This window comes from Vitis riparia, chromosome 3, assembly GCF_004353265.1.
Source record: "Vitis riparia cultivar Riparia Gloire de Montpellier isolate 1030 chromosome 3, EGFV_Vit.rip_1.0, whole genome shotgun sequence".
NCBI classification, from domain to species: domain Eukaryota; kingdom Viridiplantae; phylum Streptophyta; class Magnoliopsida; order Vitales; family Vitaceae; genus Vitis; species Vitis riparia.
In genome coordinates this window covers 17,331,631-17,344,239 of record NC_048433.1, presented here as the reverse complement: position 1 = coordinate 17,344,239, position 12,609 = coordinate 17,331,631, and the positions used below count along the sequence as shown (strand labels likewise).

The following is a 12,609-nucleotide window of genomic DNA, read 5'->3' as shown; positions in this document are numbered from 1 at the left end:
TCAATTGCAGAAGTTGTTGCTTTATCTAAAACTGAAGTAGAGTATGTAACCTAGCAGAAGTCAGCAAAGAGATAATCTGGTTGCAAAGTTTGTTGGTAAAGTTAGGATTCAAACAGGTGATAAATTTTTTGCACAATGATAGCTAAAGTGCAATACATTTGGTTAAGAATTCAGCATTTCATTCAAGGACTAAACATATAGCACTTTGCTATCACTTCATCAGGTTTTTGCTTGAAGATGAGGTGTTAACACTTGTGAAGATACAAGGTAGCAAGAATCTAGTTGAAATGTTGACCAAAGAGTGATAATAGAGAAACTAGAGTTATGTGCAACCTCAGTGGATCAAAAGTGAGGGCAGGTTGTTTGAGTGCATCATATTCATTAATCATTGAAGGAAAGTGTTTACTTATGCTTTAGTTTTCAAGTGGGAGATTATTGGATTATGAAGCTTAAATCAGTTTTGTTGTACTTCACAGGGATGTTGGGGTTTGAGCTCCCTATTGAGCTCACAGGGATCAAGTTGGTGCACTTCGTGGATGTAGGGATCACATTGATCATCAAACCATGTTAAAAATTTCTTGATTTTCTTTATTTTCTACTTGTATATGTGGTTTGGTTTAAATCAATCTTTCTCACTATAAATAATGCCCCTTTGATTTTGGATTTATCCTTCACATGAGATTGCAAATATCCAATTTTTTTTTCACATGCTTTTACAATGGAGTCCATAACCAATCTATCAAAACAATAAGATTTTACAATTCATTAATAAAAATATAGCATTTGAAAAATCAATCACATGGAAAATTAAATTTAAAATCATACAAAAAGCTTCTTTAGTTGTGGGATTAATTTCCCACAAAACAAATTTTAACATAGACGACACAAATTCTTATTATACATCTAACTTGTTTCACACACCAACCATGCCTTGTCAAGGGATAAGCTCTTCACTTACTAGACTCTACAATTATGATGGACATGATTGATGTTATAAATATTATTTCATTACATTGATTTTACTAGTGTATAATTAATACTTTAACCCCTTAAATTTATAGTCCTTTTTCTAACAATTGAAAGAGAATTATTATAGTATAGAAAATTAGTTATTTATTAACAAGAATGAATTACTACAACCAACTTCCTCTTTTAGAAACTCTTAACTATTGTACTCAAAGAAGCCAAACGAAAATTTTATTAATCTTAATATTCTTGTTGCCGATTACTATCTCTTTTTGTTTTTATTGCACATCGATGTGCCAAGTAATCACTGGACTTATTAAAAATTCAATGATCTTTCTTCCATACTAGAATGCATTAAAAAAATGATTAAAAAATCTTTCTTTTTAGGATTTTTCTCAAACAAAATGCTAGTGATATGGTTTTTCTACTATTTTACCAATGATAAAATGAAGTATTTATAAAGACACTAAGTGAGTGTTTGGTAAATCAACTTAATAATCTAAAGTAACTTAATAACTTAATTGAAGTCATGAAGTAAATTAAGTATGTTTGGTAAAACAACTTAATGTTATGACTTAAAGTCAAAAACAACTTTAAGTAATAAGTAAAAACACTCAACTTATTCTTAAGTTTACAACTTCTTTTTACCTTTTTATCTTCATTTATTCTAATTATCTCTACAATTTCTTTTGTTAGTCCACAACCTCCATTGTTACTTGAGTCCTTTTGCCCTAGTTATAATTAATTTATAAGGATAAATATATCAATTTAATAATTTAGAATAAATTTTAAATTAATTTTATTAAATAAACTTAATACTTAAAGTAAGAATTAAGTAAGAAGTTTTAAGTTTACAACTTAAGTATAATTTAACTTAAAATCAACTTAAGTCATCAAGTAATAAGTATTAAATTTTACCAAACACCCCCTAACTAATTAAATTTTCAAGCTTGCTAGAAAATTAGTGCTTTAACTATGAACTTTATCAAGGCTATAGTAATAAAATAGAAGATAGAAATGATTTCATTTGCTATTCTCTCAAATCACACAAAAATATCCACCATAACATCAATAAATAAAAGCATAAATGTTCGTTAGCAATCCCCAACATTTACATATTATCTATGTTCTAAGAACATTTTAAATTATTTGAGCATTGATATTACTAATATTCTCACATGCAAGGGATGGGAATGAAGTTCACATTGTTTTGATTCGGACTCGATCCAAGCAAGTTTTCCCATCAAGTTTGTTTCCTTGTTGAAGTTCCAAGTATTCTTTATATGTCATTCCAACATATGTCGATGGCTGACTTAGCTCTGGTGCTGGCTCAACGACTGTGTCTAGTGATGGTCCATTAAAAACAGCCAATGATATCCTAGTGGTTTTGTTATTCACCACTACTCGATGCAACATACTCTTGTACTTACCATTACTTAAAACCTTGCATAAAAATAATGGATTTATTGAAATAGAAATGAAGAAAAATGATGCTCACTCCAATTCTTAAATAGAAAACAAAAAAATGTTTAAAACTTGTGTTAAATAAATTAATTAGGATGCAAGAACAATTTTTGAAATAAATATACGTATATGTAATGTTTTTATAACTAAACCAATCATTGATTTGGAAATGTTATCGATTCATGGTTTAATAGTCAATGGTCGGATCGATTGTTGAACTACGATTAAACTGATGACATTATAAATATATAATTTATATATATATTATTAGAATTAAAATAATTATAAAATTTAAATATATATAGTAAAAAGAATAATTTTTATTTTTCATCTTTGATATTATCAAATTAAATCATTCATAAGTATAAATATATGAATATTTTAAACTGTATTAAATAAAATTTATCTAGTATTTAAATGTGAAATAGTTGGTCACAACCCCATCTATTGTGCTCAAGTTTAATCCCTTTACATCATTCATATTTGATTGATTTTTCAAAAAGAAAAAAAAAAAAAAAAACTCAATATCTTACATGGACCCGACAAATCTTGTTCGATTTTGTATATGCATATACATAATGTGGAAAAGGGGAAAAATAAATTATATAAACAAAAACTTCTTCAAGATATCAATTGATTTTGTTGCCAATATTGAGAAGGGGAATTAACAAAAAAATTATACCATGAGTGCTTGTATATACACCAACCGAATGGGAGGATTTGTTTGGAGGAATGACAAAAATAGATCCCACATATAAAAAAAAAAATGGTGCCTACAAAAATTAACATATGTGGCCTCGTTGTTCTCCTAGCATTTTCTCTACATTGACCCAATTTGGAGAGAAGTGTTTAGAGAGAACGTGAAGAAAATAAGAGAAAAATAAGGATATTTTCTACAAGATTCAAGTTGTTACGATGTATAATCTTCTTCTTAAGCTAGAGTCATTATTTTCAATTATTCTCATGGAAACTATGCTATTAAACTAGGTTCTTGTGGTATAATTTTGAATTAGGAGAATTCCTATTGTTTCAAATGAATTACTCTACATTCATATCTATTATTATGGATTTGTGATATAGCAATGTTGAAGTACTCTTTTTTATGTAAGTTGTAGACATATTTTGTTGCTTTAGGCAAGAATACAAGTATATATAGCAAGCTAAATCTTGCTAAATATTTGTTTGTTATTGTGGGTGTTAACCATCACTTGGACATAAATCATGCACAATGTACTTACAAAAGTTGATGCTTAAAGATGTTTAGTTTGATAAGTTTTTATTATGTATATTCTAAAGTTATCTGGGCCGATGGATTGATGGGACAATACATATATCTTATCTTATCCTATCTTATCCTATCATATCCTATCAATTAAACATAACCGATGCACGATTAGGGTAAAACTCCAAGTTGTAAAACTGCAAAAATAGTTTGATAAGTTATCATATCAAATTATCTTATGGGATATTGTATCTAACAAAATGAATTGGCTTAAAAGAGATATATATACCACCTTACTTTCCCTTTCCTTGTTAATTTTAATGGCATTAAAATATTTTATTTTTATATTTCATATACAATATTATTATTTAAATATCATTGCAAGGTTAGTCATATGTCTAATAAGGTTATATTTGGTTGGTGGGTTAGATAAAATTAAATGGAATATTTATATTTTAAAATATCATATCGATCCCACTATATATGTATATTTAGGACATCATTTTTAGTGGAATGTGATATCTTTAAATATCATACTTAAATATTATAAACAATTGAGTATAGGGGATATTGATATATTAAAAGAATAAATAATGGAGTTGAAAGCATCTTGGATTTTAATGTTCAATATTTCTTTAAAATAAAAATTATATTACATAATATTTTCTATTAAAAAAGTATGAAATCTCCCTCATAATTAATATTATTTGAAAATTGTTTTATAATTTATAGTTTAATTATTTTTATTTTAATAATATTCATAATTAAATATATATATATATATATATATATTTCTTTTTTAAACTAAATTTGATTTTTCAATTAAAATTTACTCTTTTACAAAATGTATAATATAAAAACTTGTAAAAAGAAGAAGAAGAAAATGTATAAGAAAAATAAATTTATAATTGATGGTTGTGTATACCTCATATTTCAACTTAAAATTATCATATTTCATGCAGAGTTGATAAAAAAAAAAAAAAAGGATAATACATCCTACCATTTATCATATCGTAAGTTTGATTGCATATAGAATAATTCATATCGTAAACTAAATATAACCTTAAGTCAAACAAATGGAAGAGTAAAGCTATCCTCTCATACTTTTTTTTTGTCCATTCTTCGATAAGATAATCATTGATTTTAAAAATAAATTACCAAAGCATACGTTATTTCATGTCAGAAAACCAAATCGGAGAACCAATCTCTGAATAGAAACAACAGAATAAGCAAGGTAGGAAGGTACCTCAAGATTGTCGCCGGTGATAACCAAAATGGAGTTGGGGATTGGATTCATATCGAACCAATGTCCTTTGTGCTGCACCTGAAGCCCACCAATCCCATTCTGTATGAGGAGGGTCAAGAAGCCGTGGTCTGAATGAGGCGGCAATCCCATTGCATATTCTGGCTGAGGACAGGGTGGATAGAGGTTGGCAATGAGGATTTGTAAACCCGAATCCATATTCATGGTCTTGTCTATATACCACTCTTCCAATCCCAAGCTCTTCGATATCCCTTTAAGTAATTCTCCAACCACTTTTCTGATGCTTTGGGTATATTCTAGACAAACCTCACTGCAGTGGCAGCAACAAGAAGCAAAACAAAACTTTTTAGCTATTCTGCTATCTCATGTGATTGGAACTTACGAAAAATTAAACTAAGTAGCTACTATGTAATTCTAGATGAACCCAAATTCATGAAATAAGCAAGTATTAACCTTCGGTTTTATTAATGAATAGCATGAATCACTTAGTGAGTTTAAGATAAATTTATTAATTATTTAATAAATAAATTAGAAACTTAGTGAGTTTATCAATTAGAAACTTATTAATTTTCAAATTATTTAATTTTTAAATAAAAAATTAAAATAACTAAAATGAGTTTAAAATAATATATAAAAATAAATCTATTAATTTTAAATCTATTTTTTATTCGATTCTTCCTACGTTTCCTTCCAATTTTCCTCAAATTTTTTAAAACCAAACATAAACTAAGGATAGATAGTTTTGGCAAATTTATCACCTTCTACTTCTTACTATAAAAAAATAGAGAACATGCTTTACATTAATTATGCATACACCCTCAATTTTTCACTGCTTATTTTATGGAGATCTAATAGAAAAGTGAAAAACTAACATTCAAATATTGGTCTTTCAAGAAATTTGTGTCAACTGCTAACCAATATGAACTATTTCCTGAACAACATGCATGTTTAGGTGGATGTTATTTCAAGAATTCTAGCATGAATCAGTGGATAAAATCTCCCATCCTTATATCTATCCTTATACCTTGTTTCAAGTGATGCACAAAAATTAGGGCTACATTTGTTTCTTAAAAAATTTAGGAAAAAGTATAAAGAAAATAAAATAGAAAAAAAATATATAAAAAATAAATTCAAAATCAATAAATTATTTTTATATACTATTTCAAACTCATTTTATTTATTTTAATTCATTCATATATGATTAAATAATTTAAAAATACGTAAAATTCTACCTAATTTTAATTATATTTATTTTTCTTTTATATTTTTTATAATACAATTAAACATGAAAAATAATCATTTTTCTTTTTTCTTTTTTCTTTTTGATTTTTGATTTTTATACTTTCCAATAACCAATATGACTTTAGTTCCATTAAACAAAAGGTGACATTCACTAGTATGCCAAAGCTGGGTTTGCAGGACAACGGAAAACCCTAACATTTTGGAGCCTCTTTAGGTATTAGATTTACCACTAGGCCACTATGAAAGTTCCTACAACCTCAATGCCATAAGCCTATAGCTTAGCTCCAACCTATTTGAACTATGGCCAAACCCAAATTGAATAAATTGGACCATGATCCAATGGGCACGTCCAGGCCAAAAGATACCCACAACTAGCAATGCAAACTTCTCTTTAAAATCAAAGTTAATAGTTATCATATTTTGAAAGCATTTGAGAAATTTTACTTTAAAATTATTAATTCAAAGTCGATTTTACTTAAATCTGAATCAGTGTTTAAATTAGACCGCAAAAAAGAATACTTTCTTTTATAATTTAATGGAGTCGTAATTAGAGGGTAAAGTGCTGGATTTTGAATGTAAATGTAAAACACATCAAAGCTGAAGGGATAAAATGTAGGCAAAGTATATTTAACGATTTTAATAATGTAGGCAAACACATTTTCTCTAATCTAGAAGAATAAAACAATATTATGTAGTAGAATTACAGATAATTGTGATTAGAGTGGGAGGAAGTGGTGGTACCTGAAGCCCGCTGGTTTGCTGGGAGAGTGAAACTGTGGATGCGCGAAGACCTTCAGAAAATCTCTCCATAACAAAATCTGGTCCACCCTAGCATTGAAGCTTGTGCCGTACCTGATCGGAGACAGAAGATGGGTCCCCTGAAACTCACGCTTCTCCTCCTCCGTCAGATCAAAGAACCCTCTACACGCCTCAATCATCCCCGTCATCAGACTCTCCGGCACACCGTGATTGATCAACTAGCAACACATCAACATCAGTACACATACATGATGCATCTACTATCACACACAAAACATTAAAATTCAATTGAATTCCATGTGGCGATTACCATGAAGAAGCCCCATTCCAGACAGGCTTGGTCAAGGTCCTGGATGGCTCTGGAGCGTTGATCAGCATCACCAGAGGTGAGTAAGGAGAAGTCGATGATGGGGATGGAGTGCTGTGGCTCAAAAGCGAGGAGTTGATTGGGATCAGTGGTGAAGGTGTAGGTGGAAGGGATGGAGGTGAGAGCAGAAGATTCGGATAGGGATTTGACGCATGTAAAGTTAGGAGGTTGGAGAAGGTTTGGAGTGGCGGTGGCCATGGCGATTGGCGACTGAGGGAGATGAACAGAGAGATTGTAGAGATAATATATGTGGGAGGAAAGGACACGTCGTCACAACGCTACAGCATTTGTACACGTGGATTTGATTGTTTGCATGAGGGAGCGTCTCTATCTTTCTTTTTTTTTTTTTCAATTTTAATGTTTTTTTATTTCTTCGATATTTTGTTTCTGTTTTGGGAATACTTTTGAAAATATATTCAAATTCGACATAATTAAATTTCATATTCCAGGGCCTTTTTTAAAATCACTCCACTAAAAATGTATAAGATTTGATTAGTTCAAGAAAATATATTTAAAATAAATATTTATTTTATAATATTATCATTCATATAAGATTCATTTACTAAAAATGTATTCATATAAATTTTTTTACTAAAAAATTTATTTGTAATGAAGATTAGATAAAAATATTAGTTTATCATTACCACTAACGACTTTGTTAATGAAGAAAAAAAGCAAAATAAAATAATGTGTTAATTAAAAAAACAAATTTTAAAAAATATATATATCATAACTAATACACGTAAAAATGGTTGCTTAAAATAAATTATTTATATAAAAAATTATTTACCATGATGAGTAGATAATGTATATATATACTAAATTAATAAAATAAATTAGTGAAATAAAATTTTGTCTTAAGGAAAATAAATTTTAAAAATATTTATTTCATGTGCATGATCATATAGCTACAATTTGAAAATTAACATTTATTTATGTTATATTTTATTTAATATAATAAGGAAATGAATAAGTTAGAAATATAAGTTGTAAAAACTATGAATAAATATTATGTTCATAAAATCAATATAATTCATTTTCCAACAATTACATACTTCGCTTCCAAAATTAGTAATTTCACACCATAGATATGTTATTTCAATTGCAAGGGTGGACTAAGAACATTGTTTCTAATATAACAAGTTGTTCGATCAAAAGAATTTTCAATATGAAAGGCTATAAGCATATAGTAGATTTAAGTGTCCTCTAATGGATGGTAAATGTATTTTGTGATCAAGAAAGAAAATGGTGTCAATGGAAATGAAGATGTCCATCAGTGAAATGTTGAAAAATCATAGATGAGAATAAAGAATAATATATTTAAATCAAGGTGTAAAACGGTCCAAAATTATAATAAAGTTTACCAAATAAAATAACTCTTAGATTTGAAATTCACTAGAGATTATTATCTATGGTGAAAATATCATCAGGACCTACTTTATCAAATTAAGTTAAAGACCATAAAATCTTGTCTAAACTTATATATGATTTAGTTTTAAATTTAGATCAATTTTGTTGTCTAATTAGCAATCTCAATTGCATTGATCAATCATCTAGACTTAACTTAGGTCATTTTCAATTACCTTGTAATAGATCCTATAGTACAACTACACAACCTCACAAAATTTAACATTTTGCATTTTATGAATTGACAAAGATTATACTATATTCCTTACTTAAAACAACTAAAAGATAAAATTATCTCAAAATTATCAATCAATCAATTTTAAAAAAATTACCTTCTCTTTGGCTTCTAGTACTTATTCTAACATGGATTTTTAAATTTAGATCATTCTTCCTTTGACCAAAATGAGATATAGTCATGTTTTAGGAATTTATTTTTCAGACATGTTTGGCTCTTAAGAAAATGAAAGAAAGTTGGATTTCTTAAAAGAGGGTATTAGTGTAATTTTAGAAACTTGAGGAATTAAAGTATAGTTATCATATACCTTATGAGAGGTCCATATAATTTTCCCTATTTATTGTTATATTTGTAGTATTTTGGACTTGACAAGTGTAGGGATGATAGTTTCACGAGTTAATTGGGTAACCCACTCCGCCTCACTCTTATTAGGACGGGCATGAGAATATGCTAATCAGGTATGGAATTGGTTTAGGGAGTTTTTCTAAACCCAAATCCGGTTTAGGGTGAATATGGATTCGTTAGTAACCCGTCTTAAATGTATAATTACCAATTCACCCTTATAATATTATAAAATACCAAAAATCTCCTTATAAATAATTGTTTCTTCCTATATTTTCAGGGTTCCTTTAACTACTTGTAAGAAGACTTCTATCTCTCATTTCTTTTGCCTTAAAATCACACTTCTTGCTCTAAAAGTAAATTATAGACAACAAATTTTTAGGGTTTGTGTAGATTTCTCCTTTCTAGGTAAGAAAACTCTAAATTTTGACTTAGTTTTCATATTTATGGTTTTAGTTGATGGGTTTGAGGTTTTTTTTTTTGGGTAGGAGGGGAATGGGGAGGGGAGAGGGGGTTGTTTACATGTATATTTGTTTCTTATGTGCATTGTATCTACTATGCATATTGTTCGTGCTGTGTTTGTTTGATTCATATTTTGAGGGGATTTGAGGTTTCCCAAGAGGAAGTAGATTTGTTGAAAGTAAGTGGTTAGTTGGCCTATTAGTTTGACCCTTTGTTGCCACTATCAAAGCTTCCTCCATATGACTCATCTTCTTAATTTTATTTCTCTTAAACTTAAACAACAATCAACCAAAATAAATAAATAAAAAAAATAATGATTTTGAGTGCTGAATGGATATTGAAAATCTCTTTGTAAATAAAGTATTTGTGTTATTATAGTCCAATAATTTTCAACTTATTTGAGTAAATTTTGTGATTTGCCCAAAAAAGAAACTTAACAAAATGAACTATAAATATGAACAAAATTTATTTTAAATTTCAAATTTGTGTTTGGGTATAATAACTATTAGGATTGAGCCCCTAAAAGTAAGACATGATGTAACAAAGTTAAACTTCACTATCCCCTTGCTATCCCTTTTACACATTGACATTGATTTAAGCATTCAGTCATATCTCTTACATTGTACATGAATTGGGTGCATTAGAGTTGCACAAAGGATACAAGTCATGGGTTCCTTGTAAGTAGATAAGTTGTCCATAGTTCATTGATGGATTTGGGTACTAATAAAGACTATAGTGTACAACCCCCAAATTGGAGGGATGACTTGTCTTGCCCATTGAAATGGGTTTCCCATGGTGAGTTCAGTAGTGTATGTGATGAACATTGAACATGACCTACGGTGAATCATAACATAAGACTATTAGTAGTCATGATTCACCAAGTTATTATACTGCATGAACTCTTAACCTTGAGAGGATATAGAGTGTACACTGAAATCAACAAGAGGCTTTGACTTATGAGTAAGATCCTAAAGTGGTCATATATCCTTATGGATTGGGTCACTATTAATGAAGGTTGGAGACAATAGGTTTTCTCAATGGAGGCACCATGACATCTCATGGGATTGAGATAGTGTGTCCCCTTGGGTGATCGAAAGGACATGTGATCATGAAATACGTGGTCATAGTAATTGTTTTAGTGGAATTTGACATATACTCCTTGGAGCTAGAGTATGTGAGTTGATCACATAATAAGTAGGATTTATAACTCAAGGATTGGAGAGGTAATCTTGATAAGTGATAATGTTGTCTTATTATATTAAAGATACCATTTCATGGAGAACCTGCATGTAGTGGATAATAGGTCACGGACTCAAGCTTCGTCTCATTATTATTTAGATAGGGTATTGGAGTGCAATTGATTCTATATAGTGGGATGTTGAATCAACTTCAAAATTGGATTTTGAGGAAGCCATTACTCTTATGGGTCCTAATGGTCCTTGCTTTAAGCTCATATACCATGATGACATAGTTTATGATTGGATAGGCTCTTAGTTCACTCTTGCATATAAGGGCATTTTAATAACTTTGCAAAGTTGCATAAGGGATAGTGAACAAGTTATCTGGATTATGCTAATTAATTAGATGGTTCTATGTTGTTGATTAATTAATTAGGACTTGCTTTGGGCTAGATTAAATGACCCAAGCTTATGTAGACTTAAGTCACTTAAGCCTAGTAGGGGAACCCTATAAATATCTCTTTATAGGGTTAGGGTTTCCTAATGGCCTTTTGATTATTGTCTTCTATATCCACACACACACACACACATACAAATAGAGCCAAAGCTTCCTCCTTCCAAAGCCCACACTTTGCAATGCCAAGATCATGGTTTGAGTCATGGAGTGAAAGATCTTGAGTGAATGAGACCTCTAGACTATTCAGGCATGTTCTTCATCGGATGGATTTTGATCTGGAAACATTTAGATCATAGGTGTAAGTTTTAATCTCTAGATTTGTATTATTTTATGGTTTTTGAAGTCATTTATTTCTATTGTGTTAGATCTAGAGATCCCTAGTAATAGATACATACACCATACGAGATCTAGAGCATGGGAATGGAGTAATCTAGGGTTCCCAAAAATAACATCATTCTTTAAGTCTTAAATGAGTCATGCAAATAACCACTTATAGGAAAAAAAAAAAAAACCTAAAAAATAACTTATTCTTATTAATTATCATATGATTTTCAATTGAGATGTTTGAAAACTAAAATAAGAGATTCTAAGAAGCTATCAATTTTTTTAAAAGAATTTATTAACATAGAAATATCACATCTTGGTTCTAGGTTCTACAAAATTTTTGGTTACTTATTTCCTCAACTTTTTATCCATTTAGTTGAAATAGTTACAAGGTTTCTTTGGTAGACTAGCACTTTAATACTAGAACTTAGGCTATAGTAATTTTATTTCTCTTTTTATTTTTCTCTTTTCTCATAGTACTAGAACTAAAGTTTTGTCATAGGCATCAAATGACATATCTTCTAAAAATAATAAATGATAATAATAAGTTTACATATTGAAATATTTTTCTAAGGCCCATGAAGAAATGTTGTCAAAGAAACAAAACCTTATTTTTGTACTTAAATTTTAAGCATTTGGCAAATAGAATTTTATCATGATTAAAGTGTTGTCAAACTATTTCAAAATATTCTAAGGGTTCAACAAAATGACATCAAGCAAAGGGAAATTTTTTTCATACCAAGTAAGGATTCTAATCCAACTACAGGTAGGGCTTCAACTATTCATGGAACAAAGAAATCTAGAAAAAGAAAGCTAACATCGATTATTTGGAATGATTTTGAGAAAGTCATAGTAAATGGATAAGATTATGCTATTTGTAAGCATTATAAATCAAAGCTCAAGGTTGATACTAATAATGT

At 29.2% G+C, this 12,609-nt stretch overlaps 1 protein-coding gene across 1 annotated transcript; it reads right to left on the bottom strand.

The window, feature by feature from the left end:
* Positions 1–2,009: 2,009 nt before the first annotated feature.
* Positions 2,010–7,519, bottom strand: LOC117910686 (protein DMR6-LIKE OXYGENASE 2-like). The gene is made up of 4 exons (XM_034824804.1): positions 7,228–7,519; positions 6,900–7,135; positions 4,899–5,226; positions 2,010–2,409 (listed from the first exon to the last, which is right to left on the bottom strand). Exons 1-4 carry the CDS (start codon positions 7,480–7,482, stop codon positions 2,167–2,169), a joined length of 1,062 nt encoding a protein of 353 aa, XP_034680695.1. The 5' UTR covers positions 7,483–7,519; the 3' UTR covers positions 2,010–2,166.
* Positions 7,520–12,609: the final 5,090 nt, after the last annotated feature.